The 21184-nt window shown below is 39.4% G+C and overlaps 2 protein-coding genes across 2 annotated transcripts; one reads left to right on the top strand and one right to left on the bottom strand.

Moving 5' to 3' along the window:
* Positions 1–895: 895 nt before the first annotated feature.
* LOC117447168 (F-actin-capping protein subunit alpha-1) lies at positions 896–6126 on the bottom strand. Its single transcript, XM_034083826.1, has 10 exons — positions 6019–6126; positions 4171–4234; positions 4014–4065; positions 3855–3918; positions 3551–3757; positions 3392–3471; positions 3177–3255; positions 3012–3083; positions 2844–2906; positions 896–1841 (listed from the first exon to the last, which is right to left on the bottom strand). Exons 1-10 carry the CDS (start codon positions 6052–6054, stop codon positions 1701–1703), a joined length of 858 nt encoding a protein of 285 aa, XP_033939717.1. The 5' UTR covers positions 6055–6126; the 3' UTR covers positions 896–1700.
* Positions 6127–10875: 4749 nt separating this feature from the next.
* On the top strand, positions 10876–20714 carry ncoa5 (nuclear receptor coactivator 5). The gene is made up of 12 exons (XM_071203180.1): positions 10876–11008; positions 11835–11891; positions 13443–13713; positions 13934–14041; positions 15354–15417; positions 16694–17092; positions 17171–17292; positions 17587–17728; positions 18009–18211; positions 18548–18752; positions 18912–19003; positions 19772–20714. The coding sequence occupies exons 3-12, from the start codon at positions 13545–13547 to the stop codon at positions 20311–20313; spliced, it is 2046 nt and encodes a 681-aa protein (XP_071059281.1). The 5' UTR covers positions 10876–11008; positions 11835–11891; positions 13443–13544; the 3' UTR covers positions 20314–20714.
* Positions 20715–21184: the final 470 nt, after the last annotated feature.

The following is a 21184-nucleotide window of genomic DNA, read 5'->3' as shown; positions in this document are numbered from 1 at the left end:
TTGTTTCAATAATGGCTTGCATGAGTTTTATTCTGTTCATTAAAAAACGTGTAATGTATAGCAAAGACAAATGAAATGTACCGAAAGGAGTATTCAGTGGCATACTTTGAATGCTTAATTATAAGCAAATCTCAGAGAAATTTGGTTTACAACAAACAGGTACATTTCCAACACTAGGCAAACATTATACATCTGCAAAATATATGAATGCATTAGGGACTTGAAGGTCATTGGACCAAATTCACATCACAATGCATAAGTGGGTCTTTTTTGACCCGGTGAGGTGGTTTTCTTAGAGTATCTTTGTAATTACATTTTTTTATCATTTCATATTCCAGCTATTCCTCAAAAAACATGTTTTGGATATCATGCCATTCAAATTTTGAATCCATATTTTAAGAAATTGTAGTTTTTGTATTTCTACCCAAGCTTCCATAAGTGGGTCAAAAATGGCCAGCATGCAATTTCTATCAAATTTCGTTTTTCTTTCAAAATGTAAATAAAATGTCTAAAATTATATATAGTGAAAAATTAAATATAAAATATTTCTATTGTGAACCAAAATATAATACAAGTGGTTTTCTTAACCAAAATGACACAAATTGCATAAAAACACATATTATTCTAATACAGGTCCTTTTTGACCCACTTATGGAAGAGTGTGGGTCCAGTCACTCGTGCTCTAAGGGTTAAGAAAACAGGCTGCATTATTTTATATAATGCAAACTGTATTCCACTACATCATGGTCTGTGGTCAGGCTGTTTGATTGGGGGATACTAGATTTAATTAAATGTATTCAGTTGTTTGCCTAGAGCAATCAAATGTAGTCAAAAAAGATTCGCAGAATAAAGCATATAGTGCCCAGGCGCTGTAAAAGAAACTCAACACAAGATGTAACACACAAATGATCAACATTGCTTGAAGATCATACTTTTATTTCATGAATAATAAATGTACAATGATTGTATAAAAAATATAGCAAAAGCTAAAGGCAAACCGCTGGCTGGAGAACACCAATACTTTTATCATTCCAGGGGAGTATAGAGGGATTACAACCAAAAATGGCTTTCAAAATCTATGACGAGAGAAAGAACTTCAAGAGGGAATATAGGAGGGAAATGTGAAAGAAAGTTGATGCTTTGGCTACAACCCTGCGTCCAGAGAGATGCATACATATACACACATTAGACTAAACCAAATCATTTGGTAATGTTAAGTGTCTCTGCTAATAAATCAAATTGCATACAGTATTTGCCTTCTGTTCATAAAAAACTATAGGGGGTATTGGAAGCTCTTAAAGAATATCATTTTTGTTATATAGAGGGGGTTAATTATTTGCTACATGATAGTCGAGGGGTTGTGGGAGGATGCGAGTCCATTATGAAGCACTGAGGGATCAGAAACTATGTTTGTTTACCACGAGACTAAGAATTTGAACAGCAAGGAATGACCCAAGCTTTCACAGTGTCACTGAAGGCTTTATTTGTTGAAAAATAATATGTTTGCAAATGAGCGACAGTTACATGTTGTTGTAAATGAAGACATCCCCTCGTAGTGCATAACGGAAGCTGTCATTCTCTGTAAAGACCCCAAACAAACGTCTCTTTTAGCAGGACATACAGTACGTTACGTCACACATCTTTGCACGAGCATCGGCTTCTTCTCGTTCGCTTGTCGCCACCCAAACAGCGTCTGTCCTCTAAGCATTCTGCATCTCCTTGCCAATCTTGTAGCTGAGGATCTTGTTCCAGTCAATCTTGGTGCGGGTGACTGGGAGCTGTCTGCGTAAGGCTTTGAAGGTGGTGTCCGACATGGTCTGATAGTTCTCACTGATGGCCACCTGAAACACAACACAGATAAATACAAGTTGTACCAGGATGGCATCTACCAGTGACAGTCAATTGAACATGTTCTAAACAAAACAGAACCTATGAGTCATGTAAATTGTTTAAAATGTTTGTTTGTGTTGCATTTAATGTGAAGATTTGAGTGTGTATATTTGCTATGAAACAGCTTTATACTCTGTATGTGTTAGTTAAATCTACTGCTAGTACTATTCATTCTAATTCCTCTATGTCTAAAGGGGACATGTTGTGTCAGAGATCTAACGTTTTATTTTAGGCATGTTGGTCTGAAAATCTGATTTTGATAATGATTAAAATTGCATATTTGACTTTTGTGGTAGTGCTTGGAAATGTAGAGGCAGCATTCTGAATCAAAGGAGTCTTTTATGTCTTGACACATATGAGGGCAACTCATCTTATTCTCAAATGAGGAGTGTATAGGACTTATTGGAATCACATCCAATAAGCTCGTCTTTACTTTGCCTGTTCTGGGATACAACAATACATGCTGGTGCAACATCATGGACTCTGTGGAAGCCCTCCCAGACGAGTTTTGCTTTGGAGCCAATTATCACAACGACCAAAACAACTTGAAAATACCACTTTGGTAACATGATACCAGGGCCCAAAAATAGCGTTTCCCATAGACTTACATTAGGGAAGACAATGATGTGATTTGTTCAGGTACACTCTCCATTAGGAACACTGGAAGAGCCCTCATTTAAATCAATGGTTCCTTAAAGTTGTTAAATGCACAAATAGCCTTTGCGTCATGGGCGACTGAGCAGCTTTAAGGGAAGTGAACCGGGAACCTGCTTCCTATGAGGACATGGGATCTGCTCTCTGTGTGAATATGAAAGGCTCATTCAAAGATAACACTTGCACAAGGAATATTTGTTTCACAGGATTATATACTCTTGAAAAGGTTATTAGTACTATTCCATTTGTGCTTAGAAATCCCCTAGATTCTACGCACCGTCTCTTTAACCTCCACATACCTGGTAATCATTCTCTGCATCTTCAATAATTTTCACAAGCTCCTTTGCAGTCTGGCTCTCATTCTGCCAAAAAAGACATGTGTTGGTTAAATAAACAACTTAAAACACACTTCAACATAAAGCACTATGATATATTCCAATAGGTCTATTTCATTATGTCCTACTTACAGACACGGTCAGTGCTTCCTGTACATCTTTATGGCTGACCAGCTGTACATTTCCATCCTCATAATAATGTACCTGGAAATAAAGACAGAAGACATGCACGCTAAAGTGAAACAGAACCAACTTCACAGCTAAACTCATACTACACCTAAACATTTCTCCACCTACCTGTACTTTCAAGACTCCAACCACCTGAGCTGTAGATTGCGAGACACTGAACCTCCATTCAGACCGGCAGCGGCCGTTCCTGGAGACAGAGAAAAGAAAACAGTTCACCAAAAAAGCAATGCCAAACACATCTAAAACTTCACTGCCTTTACACTTCAACATAATTGAGTAAGTGAATACATTGAATTTCAAATCATTATCCTCCATCAACTTACCAGAAGTTTTTAGGCTCAAATTGATGGCCCTCGATACAAGCGATAATCGTCTGCTGGCCATCGATTGTTTTCCCATAAACCTGAGGCAGATAACACAGGATGAGTGATTCATTGTGAGCAACGATACACATGGCTGCAGTGCAGTCTGGGAAAGCTTACGGTGCAAACTCCACTGGGGTAGTGCTCCTTGACGTAGGCCCTGAGAGCAGAATCGCAGGCGTCTCTCCAGGACCTGAGGCCCGACTCGCCCTCATGCGGCTGGGGGTCGCTGGCTTCCTTTCTCAGGTGGTCAAACTTGAAGGAAATCTTGTTGTGAGGGTCAAAGAAGCGGCCATTACCCAGGTCTCCATGCTCCGTTATCAGAACCTTTATGGGTCAGAGAAACCTGCCATTACTCCACCTGTTAACGCAGGAATTGGCTTAATAACGTAAAATAATGATGACATTTCACTAATAAGCTTGCCTGATCTTCATATCCTTCAATTTTAGCAAGGGTGAACTGATCCATGTTGTACTGGGCAAAGGCGCTGATTCAAGAAAAACAAAGAATACAACCATAAGTTCAATGCACATCCAGAATATCATTTTCTTACAACAATAAAAAAAAGAATATGAAACTTACTGAGCCGCGCCCTCTCTGAGAAGGTTATCATTGTTGAGCAGTATTCGCACATCTGTAAAGAAAGAATTAAGATGGTAAACACGTTCACAAATTGTTCCATTGTTTTCCAGTGTTACATTCAGGTTTCCCGACAGATGTCAATCAGAAAGACGCTCACCATTGAAAACTTCGTTGAACTCTCCAGGAGGAGCGTGCATCACAAAGTTAGCCGAAATACGGACCTAGAAATACATAACTTGTCATTATATTTGAAAATAGTAGGAGGCATCGCAATATCACAAACAAAGTGTATAAAATATGGAGGCAGTTCCCTTCATGCCTAAACAAACTGTGGTAGAGCAGAATAACAACTTTCTTTAATCATAAGCCACATTTGCAGATTTTCTTTTTTTTATCTAGCCAATGTATTGTGTTCAGCAAAATGAAGACATGCAGGCAGCCACTAGAGAGAAGCAGAGAGCTGTCTGATAACTTTCTTGGCAGCTGGCTTGTTCACTTTATTTTGGCCACTCCTTAGATGGCGAGCAGTGAATGACGCCAAAGGGCTTTTCTTAGCATCCAGAATGCAAGTGTAAGCATGTGGTGTCAAAGCTGCAGGGTATAGAAGTTGTTGCAGGTAGTACTCCATAAGGTAATACTCAAAAAGGGACTGAGTTTAACAATCAAGGCAGCATATACAAATGTGGAAGCGAGGTTTACTGAGTCTCAAGAGAGAAGTTGTAATTCATTCATCATTTGTGGCAGCTTTTTCAGTTTTTAATGTCCCTGCCACATTATAGAGGGGCTTTGCCAGTGATGGCGTCTGTCTGTCAGACAGACAGACAGACAGACAGACAGACAGACAGACAGGGTTATTGAGCCCCCAGGCAGCAGCTGGCCGTGACCTACAAATGGCCTGTCCAGCTGAAAGGGCAGAGGGGCATAACAATGAGTAACCTAGTTTCAGCACACTCCTGTCCTGAATAGTGGCTCCATGCAGTGCCTAGAAAGGCCTCCAAGGCACAGACAAGCAGTAAAACAATCTGAGTTTATGTCTGATTAAGATGCTATCAGAAGTATTAGATTTCCCGATATGTTCTTCATTTATCCCAAATATGGACATTATTTTATTACAGCAGCAGTGGGTTAGCAAGGCAGGACATCACAATGACAAATATACAGACCAAGTTAAAATACACTACAATAAATCAGCCTAATAATACAACATAAACATGGGATACTATATTCAAAACACAATTGTGCAAAGTAGTTTTACACATTTAAATAAAAAGGATATGTCCATTAAAGTTCAGAAAGGGGAATTCCCAACACTTATTGCACTGACTTCTTTACATTTATTTAAAGGGGTCACTGAAGCAGTTTTGGGAGGGGTAAGCCCTTAGCAGCTCCATCAGCTGTAGGAACAGGAATGCAGAGCATTACTTTTCAACATGTAGCAGCTTGAGGCAGCCAGTCGCTGCAAGCCCCAATAACACTGCAGGAAAACTGCGTCTGTCCCATGAACCGAGTGCAAAAGTCCCAAGCTAAATACATAATAGTTGCAAACTCAACCAACTCGATACACTAACTATAACTTCTGATGTCGGCGAGACCAGTATAAGCAGCTGCATGAAGTTATAGTGAACTGGGTGTGGGTGGTGTTAGTCTGCCGATGCACTCATTATCCTTACTGTAAATGCAGGAAGTAGCTCGACTTCCTTACATCTTAGCATTAGCTTTTTCTTTTTTAAATATTCTAAACTCAAGCTCAGCCCGTACTCATATGTTATTTTGTAAGTAAAGACAGCCATATAAGTTAGCTAACTTGTGTGTTTGTGCACAGGAACAACATACAACTCTGAACTGTCAAACACTGCCTCGGTTTAGCTAGCTCCACCAGCACACGCCTAATACCGCCCGTTTGCAATTCATGCTACAACGTGAGCGTTTCATAAAGCTTTCGTATTATCCCAGACAAACACTAAGGGTAAAAGAATAATAACACAATTAATGTATAAAGTAATACCTTCTCTTCATCGCTGAGCTCATCGAAATCTGCCATCTTGGCTCAATGAAGTGTTAACAAAGCGCCCGTCGGTGTTGCCAGGTATGTGGGACTCCTCCCAGAACAGCCGCAGGCCGAGCAGGAACACTCTCCAGGTTGTCCCCACGAATATACAATAATACACTTTTAAGTGTTATGTTAAGGTTCATGTTCTTTATAATCATACGTCTGCACAACAATTACAGAGAAAAAGTAGTTGGCAATTCAAATATGTAACCTCAGGCTTCCTTTAACAATGCTCATTCAATATGTATTAATTAACAATAATAACAAAAGGAACTCAAATAACGTAAGTACAAGCGAAAAGAGAATACAATAATTAAAATATAACAAGTTAAAACATAGGGAAGATTTATCAGTAAATCATTAATCAAAAAACTAAAAATGTCTGGAAGACAGCATTGCAGGTGAATACAATTAATGTAAAAACAGGATTGTAATATATACATTATGCATCATCAGAAGTAGATTAATGAAAAATATTTGTTGGAGAGAGATGTAAACTGTTTTTATAGGCTAACAGTAAATCAAGTATTTATGGGTAAAGCGATGGAAATAGATGAAAATGATTTTATAATAATAATAATTAAAACGGATTTATAACGGATGTTTTACATAATAACAACAACATTTACCCAAAAGAAACGCATGATTAGTTTTTTTAAATGTACAACACTTTCACATACAAACCGAAGCTGACAATATCCAAAACCTGGCAACCCTGACGCGTTCAAGTCATGTTGGTTTAATGGGGGGAATTTTACGTTTGAGACTGGTTGCAAGTGTTAAAGACAACTGTTTATCAACGTTAGTATTGATCATGTACGGATTAAAAATACTGAATACTATTTATAATATTAATGTAATTCCATTACCCTATATCCATTTCATTATAAGTGTAATTCTCCTCTAAAGACAAAATCACTTCAGCCGGGATTGCTTGCATGATCGACCCATTATGTGAATATCGGTTAATATCAATAGGCCCACGTAAGAGCTTTAGAAATATGAGATAACCGTAGTAGTAGGCCTACAAATAAAACTACGACTTATATTTTGACATAAACGCCAGAGTTGTCTTAATTACAATGACTCTGAAATTACCTGAATGCGTCATCAGGATTCTCAGCCAGCTATGCTCTTTACTCAAACTAATGCTGGGTTTTGTATTTCAACAAAAAATATACTTTGCATTTACACACACCTGAGACGACAGAGGAAGAAATACAAGAAATATTGTAAAAAAAGAAAAATGGTGTGAATAAATAATGAACACGTATCACACACTATAGGACTTTGGATGCAAACCCAATGCCCTATTATTGTATACAAGAAAACCCACTCATGATATACATTATATAGAAGTGTTGGGAGCCTAATTGTCCATTGTGCTCATTCATCTTTAAATCAGGTCACTCACAATATCACTGAGTAACACGGTGAAGCAGCTCCTATATCTTTTATCCTGGTGCCTTTCCATTAGACATATACAACATGTGTCTTATTACCATTATATATAAGATGTACTTTATAGATCCCAAATTGGGAAATGTTTCTATATATAATATAATCACATTCAGAAAACTTTATTTATCCCATAGGCTTTACTCAGTAAAGACACACAAAGAGCCAGTCATTAGGGTTGAGGTTGTCCCATTTTTAACATTATCTTGTTTGTTTTTTCTTGTATTTAGATTGTATAAAACCGTTAGATTATTTTTCCCTAATTGTATTGAAATCTGGCATAATTTGTAACAATGAACATTTACTTTAATCTGTAGGTTTACAACTAAGACGTATCTAACTAGCAAATTCATTGTGGATGAAGGCCCATAAAAGAACATACTGAAATGTGAATTATTTTGGCAAGGACTTTAAAACAGCCAGAGGTGGGAAGTTAGTACATTGACTCGAGTACTGTACATAAGCACAGTTTTGAGATACTTGTACTTTACTTGATTATTTACATTTTATGCTACTTTGTACTTCTACTCCCCTACAATTCAGAGGTAAATCTTGTACTTTTACTCCACTAAATATATTTTGTACCTTTAGTTACTTTACAGATTTGGATTAATGATGTGAAATATAATCAACACTTCAATAAGACTTTAGTTACACTTGGAGTACATTCACAAGTTACTCTGCAGCCTACAAAGTTATTAAAGGTAGCTGCACCTTTACCAGCTTTGATAACACTTTAATGATCAATAATTATAATCAAAACTTATAATATATATTATTCTGAAGTGGGCCAATCTGCATACTGAGTACTTTTGCTTTTGGTACTTTAGTTATATTTGAATGTCAATACTTTTTAAAACTTTTACTTAAATAACATTTTGATTGCAGGACTTTTACTTGTTACAGAGTATTCCTACACTCCGGTACTTCTACTTTGACTTAAGTACAAGATCTTCTCCCACCTCTGACAGTAATATAAAAACCCAGTAAATAAAATGTCACGATAAGCGCTGGAAGTCTGTAGACCAACAAGACCCCTCGACTGTAAAAAACACCAAATGCAGAATGGGAAAACATTTTTTCCATTAATATCAACCTAAAAAAGTATGAAGAATTAGTGATGCCAAAGCATCTGCTCGTCACATGTGGAGTTAAAGGGATCAGAATCAACATTTCTGTTGTTAACACGTCTGAGAAAGAGACACCAAAGAAGAAGAAGAAAACATTTAAGCAGGCCTCTGTGCAGTGTACAGGCAACCAGTATATCAACACATTATGTGCAAATCAACATGAGCCTCATCCCAATACCCCTCCTCGACTCCTCCTTTCCCTCACTCACTTCCCTTCCTTGCGTCTTAGCTCCGCCCCCGTAAGATGCGAGCGATAGACACGAGGAGGTGACGCGGTGCTCGCGTGTATCCTCCCTTTCGTCTCCTCCCGCACCCCTCCTCCTTCACCCCTCCTCGACTCCTCCGTGTGCATTTCAGCTATTGGGACGTCCTTCAACATGGCGTGTCTTGATCGATTTCCGGGTCAAGTCCCGGAGGAGGGGAAGAGAGGAGTCGAGGAGGGGTATTGGGATCAGGCTTTAGACTCAAATGCTTCCTGTTATCTAGTGATGGCGAGATGAAGCCTTATGAAGCTTTGAAGCTTTCCAGCCAATTGGTTCGCAAAAGGGTTCATCTCATGAGGCTTCATCATGGGCTTCATTTGAACACAAACCCCCTGTTGGTCAAAGTGTGTAAAACAGGCAGATTGGACATCTCAACAGTGTGCTCTCTCATACCGAGTTCCCATTGAGTAAAGCCTTAGAATAAATCTAAACAACGAACATAACATCATATATTCATGTTAACAATATTGTTTTTATTCCAGTTGAATGATTGTGATTGAAAATCCTAAGGAGGCTGGTAAACATTGCAAAGAGGGATTTGTATTCCTTACTAATATTCATAAACGTAACCATGTTGTAGCCTGAGAAAGGTTAAACCATATCAAAGAATACATTTATTAACTACATTATCTCATTTAGCTGTAGCTTTTATAAACAACAAAAAATACGTATTGACGAGTCTTTGAACCAGGAACCCTGCGGTCGTGAGTCAACTGCTTTCCAGCTGAGCCACAGCACACACACTGAATCTTCCTGAAAACACTGTAACATATTTATTCCTGTATTTATTCATTCATGTTTTTTTTCCTACATTTATTTATGCTTGTATCTATTTATACTTATGACATGTTCCGACCTCTATATAGGTGAGGTTTTGAGCTCTTTTAATTCCATCGTGTCACCAGTGGGCCCGGGTACAGGAGGGGTAATATCGTTCTTATTATACATCCATGGGTATTATGACCGTTGTGGTTCAACGGTTCAACCGATCTGAATCGCAGTCACGTGGTATCGACAGGCAGCGAGGCTTCGTTTGTCATTGATGACGTCACTGGCCCAAAACGATACAAGCCTCGATACATGCTTCACAAAAAGCTTCAGGGATTACTCGACACGCTCCGAAGCCTCGGCGCAATACGTAACATCACTACTGTTATCTTTGGTGTTGTAGCTATAGACTATAGTTACTAGAGATATATTCTTGCAAAATAGCAAGAATAGCCATAGTTGCAAAATATGTCTGCCTGCAAGCATAATTGTCCCTGATAGTAATTAGGTTTAACATGTGATTTTGCATTGGTTTGAGAGGATAATACAGAAACACAAAAATAAGAATCTGGTTCATGCCATGTGGTCTTCAAATAAGAGAAATGTGCTGTGTTATATTTGTGCATAGTCAAGATACATAAATATAATACAGAACACTAAAGTAAAAATATTTTTAAAATACAATTTTAACATTACAATGAAACAGTTGATAGAGGAAAGCCAAGCCATTCAAAACATGCATTAGTCACACCGCTTCTTCCAAAAGTTTTTTGTGTGTCGGCATAACACATGTAGCAGGAACCCCTGTATATAATGTGAAGGGATATTATAACTATAAGAAAATACCAGAATTAGTCAAATTGCTATTTTCATGCCCATGGCCCAGGCGTCACAGCACAACATGGTTTTCGAGCAGAATAAGAACAAAAACAGGTGATGCTGTTTTGAATTGGAACAAACACACACAGCATTTGAAGCAATAGGGACATATACATGTGTATGTATTAATCATCATCATTGTTTTAGGTCATTACCTAATGATCTATACATGTTTAGATTTCTAATGTGAATCGGAATTACTGTATGACAAGCTATATTCAACAGTTCAACAAAAGCACATTTTACCCAAGTAACCAGCATGGGGCGATGTCTTTGTCAACAGTATTTGTGGCCGCAGAAGAAGAAGAAGAAGATCAAACTACCGTAAAGTAGCAGCAGAAGAAGAAGAAGAAGAAGCGGCTTTGTGACACAAGCTAGCGATATCGCCTCGACCAGTATCTGTCCGGCCCTGAGAGGCAGTAAACATAGATCCAATCCCCGTTGAAGGTGAGTGAATAGTCGCTGTTTTGTTAGTAATACAACGACATACAAATGGAGATCCTGACTCCGTGCAGTTGGCTGTGTAACTGCAAGGCTAGCCGCTAACCTGTATGCTAACGACAGCTAACACTAAATAGCTCGCTAACCGCTAACTTAGCTACGTGTAGCTACATCGTCACAACATATGTTAACCATTAACAAACAAAAGTATGGAAATGCATACGTGCATGTGAATCTGATATTAAAAAACACAACAGAGAACACAGCTCGCTAAATATTATTATTTGTTCACACAACCCGATGCCGTAGCGCGTGGCACGCCATTTGCTGCACGAGCGATGTTGTACAGGTAGTCATGCCTATCGTTGGAAACAGTAAAACTAGTAGTTGCAGTAAGGAGGTCAAAATGGACGGTTAAACGATTTTAATAACTAGATATCCAGAAATTAAAGAAAGTTACAGTTTGCATTACTCTGCAGAAGAGTCATTCATTTCCTGCAGAAAGTTCCAACCCCGCATCTCTCATACCAACCGTTTAAATAATATCACAAGTGGTCAGTATGTAACTTACTGATAACGGCATTGGATAATGATAAACTATATCAGTTCTGTGTTGATACACTTGCATATTATTTAATTACCTGAGGTCTTTCAAAGAGAGCAAATGGATAGATGAATAGATTGATATACAATTTAGGCAATACATTTGGAATTCATGTTAACAATAAACGTTGAATGCAAAGAAAAAATGCATTGTTTAGAGTTATATTATGAATACAAACTAACGACAAAACAAGTTATAGATTTTTTTTTTTTTTTTTCTCTTCCTCAGACGGTTCCTGTTTTTGAATTGTGTCGACACAGAATCCAGGGCATCGTTGAAGTTAATGTATGTAAAGGGCTGCTTCCTAAAAAGCGTTATTTAAAATTCCTCCAACCATACATTAAAGGTGGGGTAGGTAATTTTGGAGAAACCAGCTCGAGATCGCTAGAATTTGAAAATACACAGCCGGAAAAAATCTGCCACTTCCTTACAGAGCCCCTCCTCCAACACACACGAACGCGCACATGACCAATGCAGGAGATTAGTTTGTGCACAGGTGGAAGGCAAGTAGGCCATCCAGTTACGTTAGCCGGGCCGGGCTTCCACAGATGACATTTATTTATGGATTTTTTTTGTCAAAAGCACTTAAGATATTCATTGCTATCGGGATGTTATGTCGAGCCGGTTTCTCAAACTTACCTACCCCATAATGAACACTAAATGCTTTCACTTTCATGTATCATTTTGAAATCTGTGTTTTGCTGAAATCCTGTTACATTGGGCCATGTTGGCTGTGTAAAGACATCATCTTACCTTGAAAACTTTTTTAATCATTGGTTTCTTCAACCTACAGAAGAAAAAATTGACAAGTTGATCATAAACCCATGATTGTTATTTTATTTCCTCAATGCAATTTTCCTCGATATTTTCAACATTTGGAGCAAAGAGAATGATTTAAACAAATGGTGCGTTTCTATTTGCGAATTAGTTAAACCATACAGACATTAACTGAAACCAGCTCCACTGCTAAACAATTTAAAGGACAGACAACGTTGAGATACGCAATGGGACCCTAAACTTAAATCGTGAAACATTTAAAAATGTCACAATATAACATCGCCTTGACTCTCCATGGGTATCTGTGCCATTTTCTTGCACTTTCTCTTTTTAACCGCAATTAAACGTTGCGTTAAGGTTGCCTTCTGTGAAATGTGTTTTCAACATTGAGTTCAAACCGTTTTCGGCTTATTTTAGCATTAAATGGAATCAGATGCTATCTGGTTTAGCTTGCGGACGCATTCTACGATTAAAAAAAAAAAAAAGCGTTTCTTTACTTCAACAAAAGATGTTGCCAATATATACGATGAAAAAGTATCCACTGGATTGTCACAATATACCGCCTACCCCTGGGACAAATGTCGTATCATGAAAATAATTTCTGGCTTGGTTGGCTTTGTTTCTCAACACATTGCCTTGCATCTTAAGCTGTATAAAGCTAGACAACATCTTTCCCATCCCTCCATGAAGTATCATTTGGAAGGATGTCCATTGCATCTCCGAATTTGCATCATAGATTTACATTTGCGCTTAATATAAACTGCATTAATCGTACTCTGATATTCCACCACTCTCCTTTTGCGCCATTCAAGTCAATCGCTCTAATGCATTACGGTTCAGTGCAGCGTTAAATCTTTATAATGGCCTTCCATCAAAATTATTTGCGTTTTTTAACCAGCTTGTTTCAATTTCGGTATTTTCAACAGTTGAACATTTATTTGCCACAGCATTTACGTTGTCTGAACTTTGTGATTTTGGTCTGCCACTTTTTGCTCTGCTAAAACTTTTCATCCCTCCAAGGAATTTGATCTCTTCTCTTAATTCACTGACGTGTTTCAGGATTGTGGACGACAATTTTAAAGAAGCTTATTATCGAACCATCAAACCCTTTCAAGCATTTGGCACGCACGAAGAAACCAGCAAACCCTTTTGGATTGAGCCATGTCTCGCAGAAGAAGCCGCAGCGCATCCCCAGGAAGTTTTTCGCGCTCCTGCAGCAGTAATGACCCTAGAGATTTGGAGAGACGGATTTTTGTTGGGAATTTGCCGACCTCCGACATGGAAAAGAAGGATTTGGAAGAACTGTTCAGCACATATGGGAAAGTAATCGGTTAGTAAAACACAATACAATCAATAGGTTTAATTCATGATAATAATTTTAATCAAATCTAGTAACATTACGCATCATGAGTCGTGTTTTTCATGATAGGCAAACCTGTGAAATTCATAATGATATCCCTACTGCTACTATTTTTTCAATTAGATTAATGGATAGTTATGTTTTTCAAAATGATCTTAAGACTGTACAACTTAAAATGTTCCTCTTCCAGGCGTGTCCATGTTTCGCGGGTTCGGATTTGTACAATTTGAACGGGTTGAGGAAGCCGAAGCTGCAAAGGTGGCTCAAAAGGGTCGACTGTATAAAGGTTATAAAATAGGTAAGCCTTTACTGCAGTGGGTGTGATTTTCTGCCAAAGAGAATAGGTGTAAGGCAAACAAACCAATTTATTGGAAGGTTGTTTTTTTCTTCTGTTCTGACTGTGAAAATCTTGATTGGGCATTATATTTTCAGTGTACTTCCCTTGCCAGCAAAGAAGTAGCACATTTTCAGTTTTAACAATAAACACTTACAAATAGTTAATTTATATGTATTTTAATAAGTTGCATGCCCGGTGATCAAACTAGTGCCTGATAACCCACATCTGATAGAGTTTAGGTCATATCATTTGACTTACAACTCAACAAAATGAAGATTCAGCCTAGCCGATTTTTCTACCTCTTTTTGATTTGTAGACATGTTATAATATTTAATTACAAAGCAAATAAACAAGTGCATTATTAAATTCTGGCAAAGCCTTGATCTTTGAAAAATCTCTTGTGAATTTTCTTCAACATGTAAAGGTCTCGCTTATGTTTTTGTGTTTTCTGAAGGTAACATTTCAAGTAGAAAATCAAATGTACTAAGGCCGTACCAAGTCTTTGTTAAAGTCAATGTTTTCGAGGTTGTCCAACCCATTCTCGTTAACACAATACTTGGAAGACATGTATTCAAATTTAGCACAAAAGTCCACTTGGACTGAAGGATTATCTGGTTTTGATTATTGGTGGACAAAAGTCACCTTGAGCCCTATAAACACATTTTTGGCCAAAACTGAAGAATTCATATGCCAATTGTGGACAACAGGACTAGTCCAATTTCAAAATTGACATTCATGGGTCTTAATTAACTCTTAGGCTTTACAACGCTTTGGAGTAATTGGAAATGTGTTGATTAAACGAGTCAGAAACAATCAGACTGGAATAAAATTCTACAAATATTTGATTATTCATAATAAAGAAATAAACTGTGAAAGAATTCCAGCTTTAAACAGAAAGTAGCCATGCAAAAAGAGAAAAAGCTGCGCATTATTTGAATCTTTTAGAATTTGAAATTCAACGTAATTAAACATCAAACTATTCTGTACAGCCCTGTAATTTCCGCATTTAAGATTGGCTATTGTTAATCGTTATTTTGAACAGTACGTGAAGTAGTTTAATGATCACTTAATTTCTTGTTCATCCTACAATTCAATTTGGCAACTTGATTTGCTGCATTTTGTCGCGTTCAGTTTGGACTTTACAACTTGGATGTTGGAGCTCATTTTTATTTGGATCGTGGAAGTAGTGACGCGGCCACTCCGTCCTGCGTGAAAACAGAAGCTTATAAACATGTCACTGTTATGTTCAACGTTTGGATTGATTTATTTTCAGATGTAAATATGGCAGTGGAGCGACGGCAACCTAAACCTCAATCCCAGCAGAGCCCTCCACGAAGGTAAAGTAACGCGAAATGGGTGTGAAGATCTACCATCACCTTTAAAAACCAACAACAACAAAGGCGTTAAACGTGTTCCTCAACTGTCGTTTACCTCCAGTTTTATCATCCGAGTGTAATTTCAAAAAAGTGTCTGTCTCAAAGATTCAACGCTTTTCAACATTTGTGTTCTTTGAGGGGGTTAGTCGTGCATTTCATCTTAGACCTAAAATATACAACTTTCAAGCGAAATAAAACATGATAGTTTCACCCTGCCCCGGATCTTTGACACAGGTCCATGTTTGCCTGTGACGCTTCAGAATGGATTCAGCAATTTAAAAAAAAAAGAATGTATCTAAGGGAGATTATATTGTAGGAATGTGCATTTACACCCATAAAATCACAGTCCAGGGCAAGTGATGTGTTGTAATGGTTATTTATTAGGATGCGGATGCATTGTGAATACGTTTTACTTTTGACATGCCATATAGCTATATCTCAAGCTAAATGAGTAAATGTTCATATTGTGACACAACCAAATGTTGGAAGAAGGGAAGAAAAATTGAGGACTTTGCTTAATTTAGAGCAAATAATTGTGGAAAAGAGTATAGTAAATACTGGTCCAACCCTAAATAGAACCGAAGACTAGGCATCATGTACCTTTTTCTTAACATGAAAAGTTCAAACTGCACTTACCATGCCCACTTGGATACACCTAGGTCCTTTCATGCTTGTAGAAACTGTAACAAAGCCTCAGCTGTCATTTTCTACTGTTTGCTTCCAAAAAGGGTTTAGACCGGATTGTTCCATGCAATCAAGAATAAACTCAAGAATAAACTCATTCACATTTCTTACCCAGTATTTGCAGCATGAGAATGTGTTTCAGTGGAGAGCAAAACACAAACCATCTCAAGCAAATTGTGCTAAAGCGCAAAATAAATTGCCTTGTTCAAAAAGGTTTAACAGCCATGGTTCATTTCCACTTTCAAAGCTGGACCTATGGTCAATGAAACTCAAGCGGTCGTCGGCTCGGTTTTGTTGCGTGCAAGGATCGATGGACATTTTCAAAAATCATTGTTGAAAAGACATTTATCGGACCCACCTCCTGGATTGAATTTGTTAGTTTCGTTTGCGACCACATAGCTGCTTTCTCTTTCTGCTTCAGTTGTGTACACATGAAACAATACCAACTATAGGCTTTTCTGCACCAGTCGTGGGCAGAAGTAACCCATTGCAGTATTTCATAGGCAACCGAAACTCAAACCGGCCTTTTACTAATTGCAAACTTATCTCTCAGGGCCCCGTACAGCAGCTATGGAGACGGCAAAGAGCCCCGGCCTCGGTCACGCTCACCTGTTTATGCGCGTGAGCCTCGGGAAAGTCGTGACGGACGAGAGCCTCGGGAAGGACGAGAGCCTCGGGAGAGCCGTGAAGTGAGGGACCCGGGAAGGGAACCGGGGAGGGAACCGGGGAGGGAACCGGGGAGGGAACCGGGAAGGGAACCGGGGAGGGAACCGGGAAGGGAACCGGGAAGGGAACCGGGGAGGGAACCGGGGAGGGAACCGGGGAGGGAACCGGGGAGGGAACCGGGGAGGGAACCGGGAAGGGAACCAGGGAGGGGCCAGTCTCGTGACCATGATTACCGGTACCGTACCCCAGAGAGCAGAGACAAGGACCCTCGTGATCCTGCGTACAGGTGACTACTGACACTGAGCCCATTAATTTGAAATCCACCTTTTGCATCTTTGTCTGACCTTGAAATGTCTCCATGCAGCAGGGAAGAATATGACCGACTCTACCGCAGTGGCAGTGGTGCAGAAGAGTTTTACCGGAGGAAGGAAGAACCCTTCAGGGAGCCGTTCAGAGATCCCTGGAACGGGCGCCGTGAATCAGAGGGTGTGTACGAGGGTGTACTTACCAAATATTATTGATTAATTACTGTTTGTGGTTATGGGTATCATTTTGAATGCAGTTTTCTTAGTAGCTCAGTTGTCGAGATGTGAGGATGCAGCTTCATTACCAAACAGACAAACCTACAACAATCAGATTTGAAATACTATTCAGCTTTCTGTCCATTTCATAGTGAAATCTTCTTTGAACAACTGCACTATTAAAACTAGGCTTTATTAGCATGTTTTTGAAGTCCTATAATTGTTATTCAACCTTCTGAAAAATGTTGTGACTCTACAGCCGCAGCGGTAGATGATCGTGCGAGACCAGAAGAGCGTCGGCGTAATGAATTGTATCGACAGTACTACGAAGAACTCCAGCGACGCTACGACACAGACCGCCCGGTCGACTGCTCCGTGATTGTCGTCAACAAGGCGCAAAAGTATGTCCACTCTCCGCTCTTTACAAGAAATGGATCAGAAACGTCTCTAGATTAGATAAGATTGGACTCAACTTTATTGTCCTTGCACAGAGTACAAGCACTAGGACAATTAAATAAACGGAATAAGCATCTAACCAGAAGTGCAAAAGAAAGTAGTAAAGTGCAGTGTTATTCGTAGCATAATATAAATATCTCTGTTCGACCAGTACATGGCATGTTTTTATTTCATATCGTTCCTGTGTGTGTGTTTCTTTGTGTGTTTTTGCTTGAAAATCTACTGTCGGGAGTATGCGGAGACGGTTGGGAGGAAAATCCGTGATGTGGGCATGGTGGTGGATCTGATCTTCCTCAACACGGAAGTGTCGCTAACACAAGCCCTGGAGGATGTCGGCCGAGCTCGCACTCCCTTTGCCATCATCATTACCCAGCAGCACCAGGTGCACCGCTCCTGCACTGTCAACATCCTGTTCGGCACACCGCAAGGTAACGCAAGCCCACAGTATCCACCTCTTTGGAACTGAACACTTCTCCCTCTTTACATCTGTTTTCAGTAACTTGTCATGTTCTTATGGTATTTCCTTTTTGCACAACATTTAAAAAAAAAAAATATATATATATAGTTTTTTTTAATAATGGTTCTACTTATTTTAAAACGTAATGTCTCTTACTCTTTAAGTATGCATTATGATACACAACATTCCGCGTATGTGTAAACCTACTTGGCAATAAACCTGATTCTGCTGGTTGGTCACCAAAGCGTGCATCTTTTGTTTTTACATGCTAACATTCCTCTTTCTTTAAATTGTATTATTTCCATAGAGCATCGAAACATGCCAATGCAGGACGCCATGATGCTGGTTTCCCACAATTATGACACCTACAAAGTTGAAAACCGCGAAAAAGAACGCGAGGAGATTGCCAGAAAGGCTGCCAAGATGGCGGACGATGTGTTACTCAGGGAGCCTGACAGAGAGGGCCATCCCGTCTCTGTGCTCACCTCCATCACACTGCTGTCTGAGAACAGGTATGTTAATATTATATTAATATTTTAAGACCAGAGAAGTTGAGAAGGTAACATTAATGTAACTCTGTGATACCTTTTATTTTCAATGTCCATGTTTTGCATGCATTGTTTCTTAAAAAGCTCCCACACTTTGAATAACTGTATTTCTCTGTGTGGTAGATTTGTCACCCCAGAGGAATTGGACGGTCTCATTGCCTACCTGAACGACAAAAGAGGACGGCTGCTGCGAAGCACTGCAGACCCTCTTGCAGGTAAGACAAAATAATTTTCGCCGGACAAGAAACTTGGTGGCTGTAATCATTCATCCTGGATGTGATTTCAGTGGAAAGTGTTTGATTTAAACCAAAAATTGTTTAATATTTGAAATTGAACAGTTTTGTTGGTTTGTCTCAAAGCAGATGCTGAACAAAGCAATACAACCATGATCAAAACATGTAATCCAAGCTAATATTATCAGCTGGTTAAATGAATACATTTACATGTATTGCTGTTGGTATAAAGTATTTGGTAAACTATTAATAAGTAGTGTTGGTAAATGCTTTGAAAGTCTAGGAATTTGAAGTACCTGGAAATTGCTTGAATTTGACCAAAAATAACTACAACCTTGTTATCAACGTTGACATACATTTTTATCTTTATTAACTATAATTGGTCTAAGATTAGTTCTGACTCAGAGCTCCACCCAAGTCTGGACTCTGATACTCTTATCCAATTGCACACAGCTATTCGCCCACTGATATTGGCATAAAGGTAGCCGGCCAATCAGGGCAAGCCTCCCTGATTACATGCAGATATTTAATGCAGGATAACAGACAGCAGCATGCCTGCCTTACATACTGTGTGCTCTGCACCTACTCAGGTAGGCGGGTACGTTTGTGCAAAATTCAGTGGGCAACCGCAGTGTAGCACAAAGTAGCCGTTGTTATTGTTCCACTCATCTTGGTTTGAAACCAGAAGCTCTGTGTTGAATGTTCCAGTTGGCAGAGCAGAGAACTCTAACTGCTCTTCTCCCCTTCTAGCTGCAGCTCCAGCCTCAGCCCACCATGACGTCCCCTCCTCAGCCGCAGGACTGCCCCCCCCACCACACTCCACCCACAACCCCCCACAGTCCAGCCACCTCGGCCTATCGGCTGCTTCCAGCGCTGCCCCCAACAGCAGCCACCAGCAGGAGCTGCAGGCCAAGATCCTCAGCCTGTTCAACAGTGGGCTGACAGCCAGCCAGCCCCCCCCCGTCCCCCAGCCCAAGCCCTACGGCTCGCTCGGCCCTCCCCCCTCCATGAATCCAACGCGTCCACCCATGCCCGGCCCCCCTTCAGCCCAGGGTTACGGCGCCCTTCAGGGCCGCATGCAGGTCCCCCAGGGTGGCCAAAGACCCCCCACCTCTGCCTCAGGTATTAATTTTGACAGCCCGAGCGTACAGAAGGCTCTGGACACCCTCATTCAGAGCGGACCGTCTCTCAACCACCTGGTGGGCAGCTCCGCCCCTCAGCAGCCGCCCCCAAGGTCATCCCCTGGCATGGGCCAACCCCCCCCGATGTCCATGTACCCCCGACATTACTGATGTCCGTAGTGAATAACATACTCCCCTCTCCCTGTGACACCTCAGACCCCCCACTAATTCTCTGTGCAGTGAAATAACCGCCCGTGTAAAGGTAGATCGTACAGTTGAGTGTTTTGTTAAAGCTTTTAATCTTCTTTTGTTATTATGAATTTTGTGTTCAGTTGATTTAGACAACTTGGCGGGATTAGCTAATGTTCTGTTTTTTTTATTATTAGTCAGAAGATAATTATTGAGTCTTCTTAAATGTGAGTTAAACTGAGGAATGTGTATCAGTTTGTTTTGATGGACTCCTGTGTTCTTTTCCAAACATGATGTGTTTTTATAGTTTTGCACATAGTGTTTTTTTTTTTCTATTTGTAACAATTTCATTGTAAAAGAATGATTAAAAACTCGAGACACAATTGCTGTAATAAAATGGTATTGGTTTATTGCATTTTGTGCTGACAAATCTATAAAATGGAACGGGTATCGCCATAAGCATTTGAAATGTAAGATAAAACTACTTTTTCCTCTTTTTTTCTATGTACCATGAAACACAATAGAGAATAATACATGTCTTTTTTAAATTTTAGAATATTTAACTTACACTGACACAAAAAAAACACCACCACTAACTGTATTTGATTTATTTACACGTAGCCCCCTCCCACCCCACCCCCAGCAGTTACAAGTGCACATGTACACACACTCTCCCACATAACTGAAAGGAACACACTACGCTTTACCATAAGACCAGGTACAGTATCAAGGAAGAGTAATGAACGTTTCTGAATTAAAAAATAAAATAAATTCATATTACTGATATTTGATACAGGTATGCTGTATATATCATTTATATCTACATCCATACAACATGTTTCCCACAACTCCA

Source organism: Pseudochaenichthys georgianus, chromosome 5 (assembly GCF_902827115.2).
Source record: "Pseudochaenichthys georgianus chromosome 5, fPseGeo1.2, whole genome shotgun sequence".
Taxonomy (NCBI): domain Eukaryota; kingdom Metazoa; phylum Chordata; class Actinopteri; order Perciformes; family Channichthyidae; genus Pseudochaenichthys; species Pseudochaenichthys georgianus.
Note: the sequence above shows the minus strand (reverse complement) of the source record. Positions and strands in the feature narration are given on the sequence as shown.

Bases quoted from the DNA above. Each gene is read 5' to 3' on its own strand.
- LOC117447168 (XM_034083826.1), bottom strand. From the start codon at position 6,054: ATGGCAGATTTCGATGAGCTCAGCGATGAAGAGAAG. The intron at 3,472-3,550 runs GTAAGCTTTCCC...TATCTGCCTCAG, and splicing joins ACCCCAGTGGAGTTTGCACC to GTTTATGGGAAAACAATCGA. The intron at 3,084-3,176 runs GTAGGTGGAGAA...CTTTATTTCCAG, and splicing joins TTGGAGTCTTGAAAGTACAG to GTACATTATTATGAGGATGG.
- ncoa5 (XM_071203180.1), top strand. From the start codon at position 13,545: ATGTCTCGCAGAAGAAGCCGCAGCGCATCCCCAGGAAGTTTTTCGCGC. The intron at 13,714-13,933 runs GTTAGTAAAACA...TTCCTCTTCCAG, and splicing joins CACATATGGGAAAGTAATCG to GCGTGTCCATGTTTCGCGGG. The intron at 17,729-18,008 runs GTATGTCCACTC...GAAAATCTACTG, and splicing joins GTCGTCAACAAGGCGCAAAA to TCGGGAGTATGCGGAGACGG.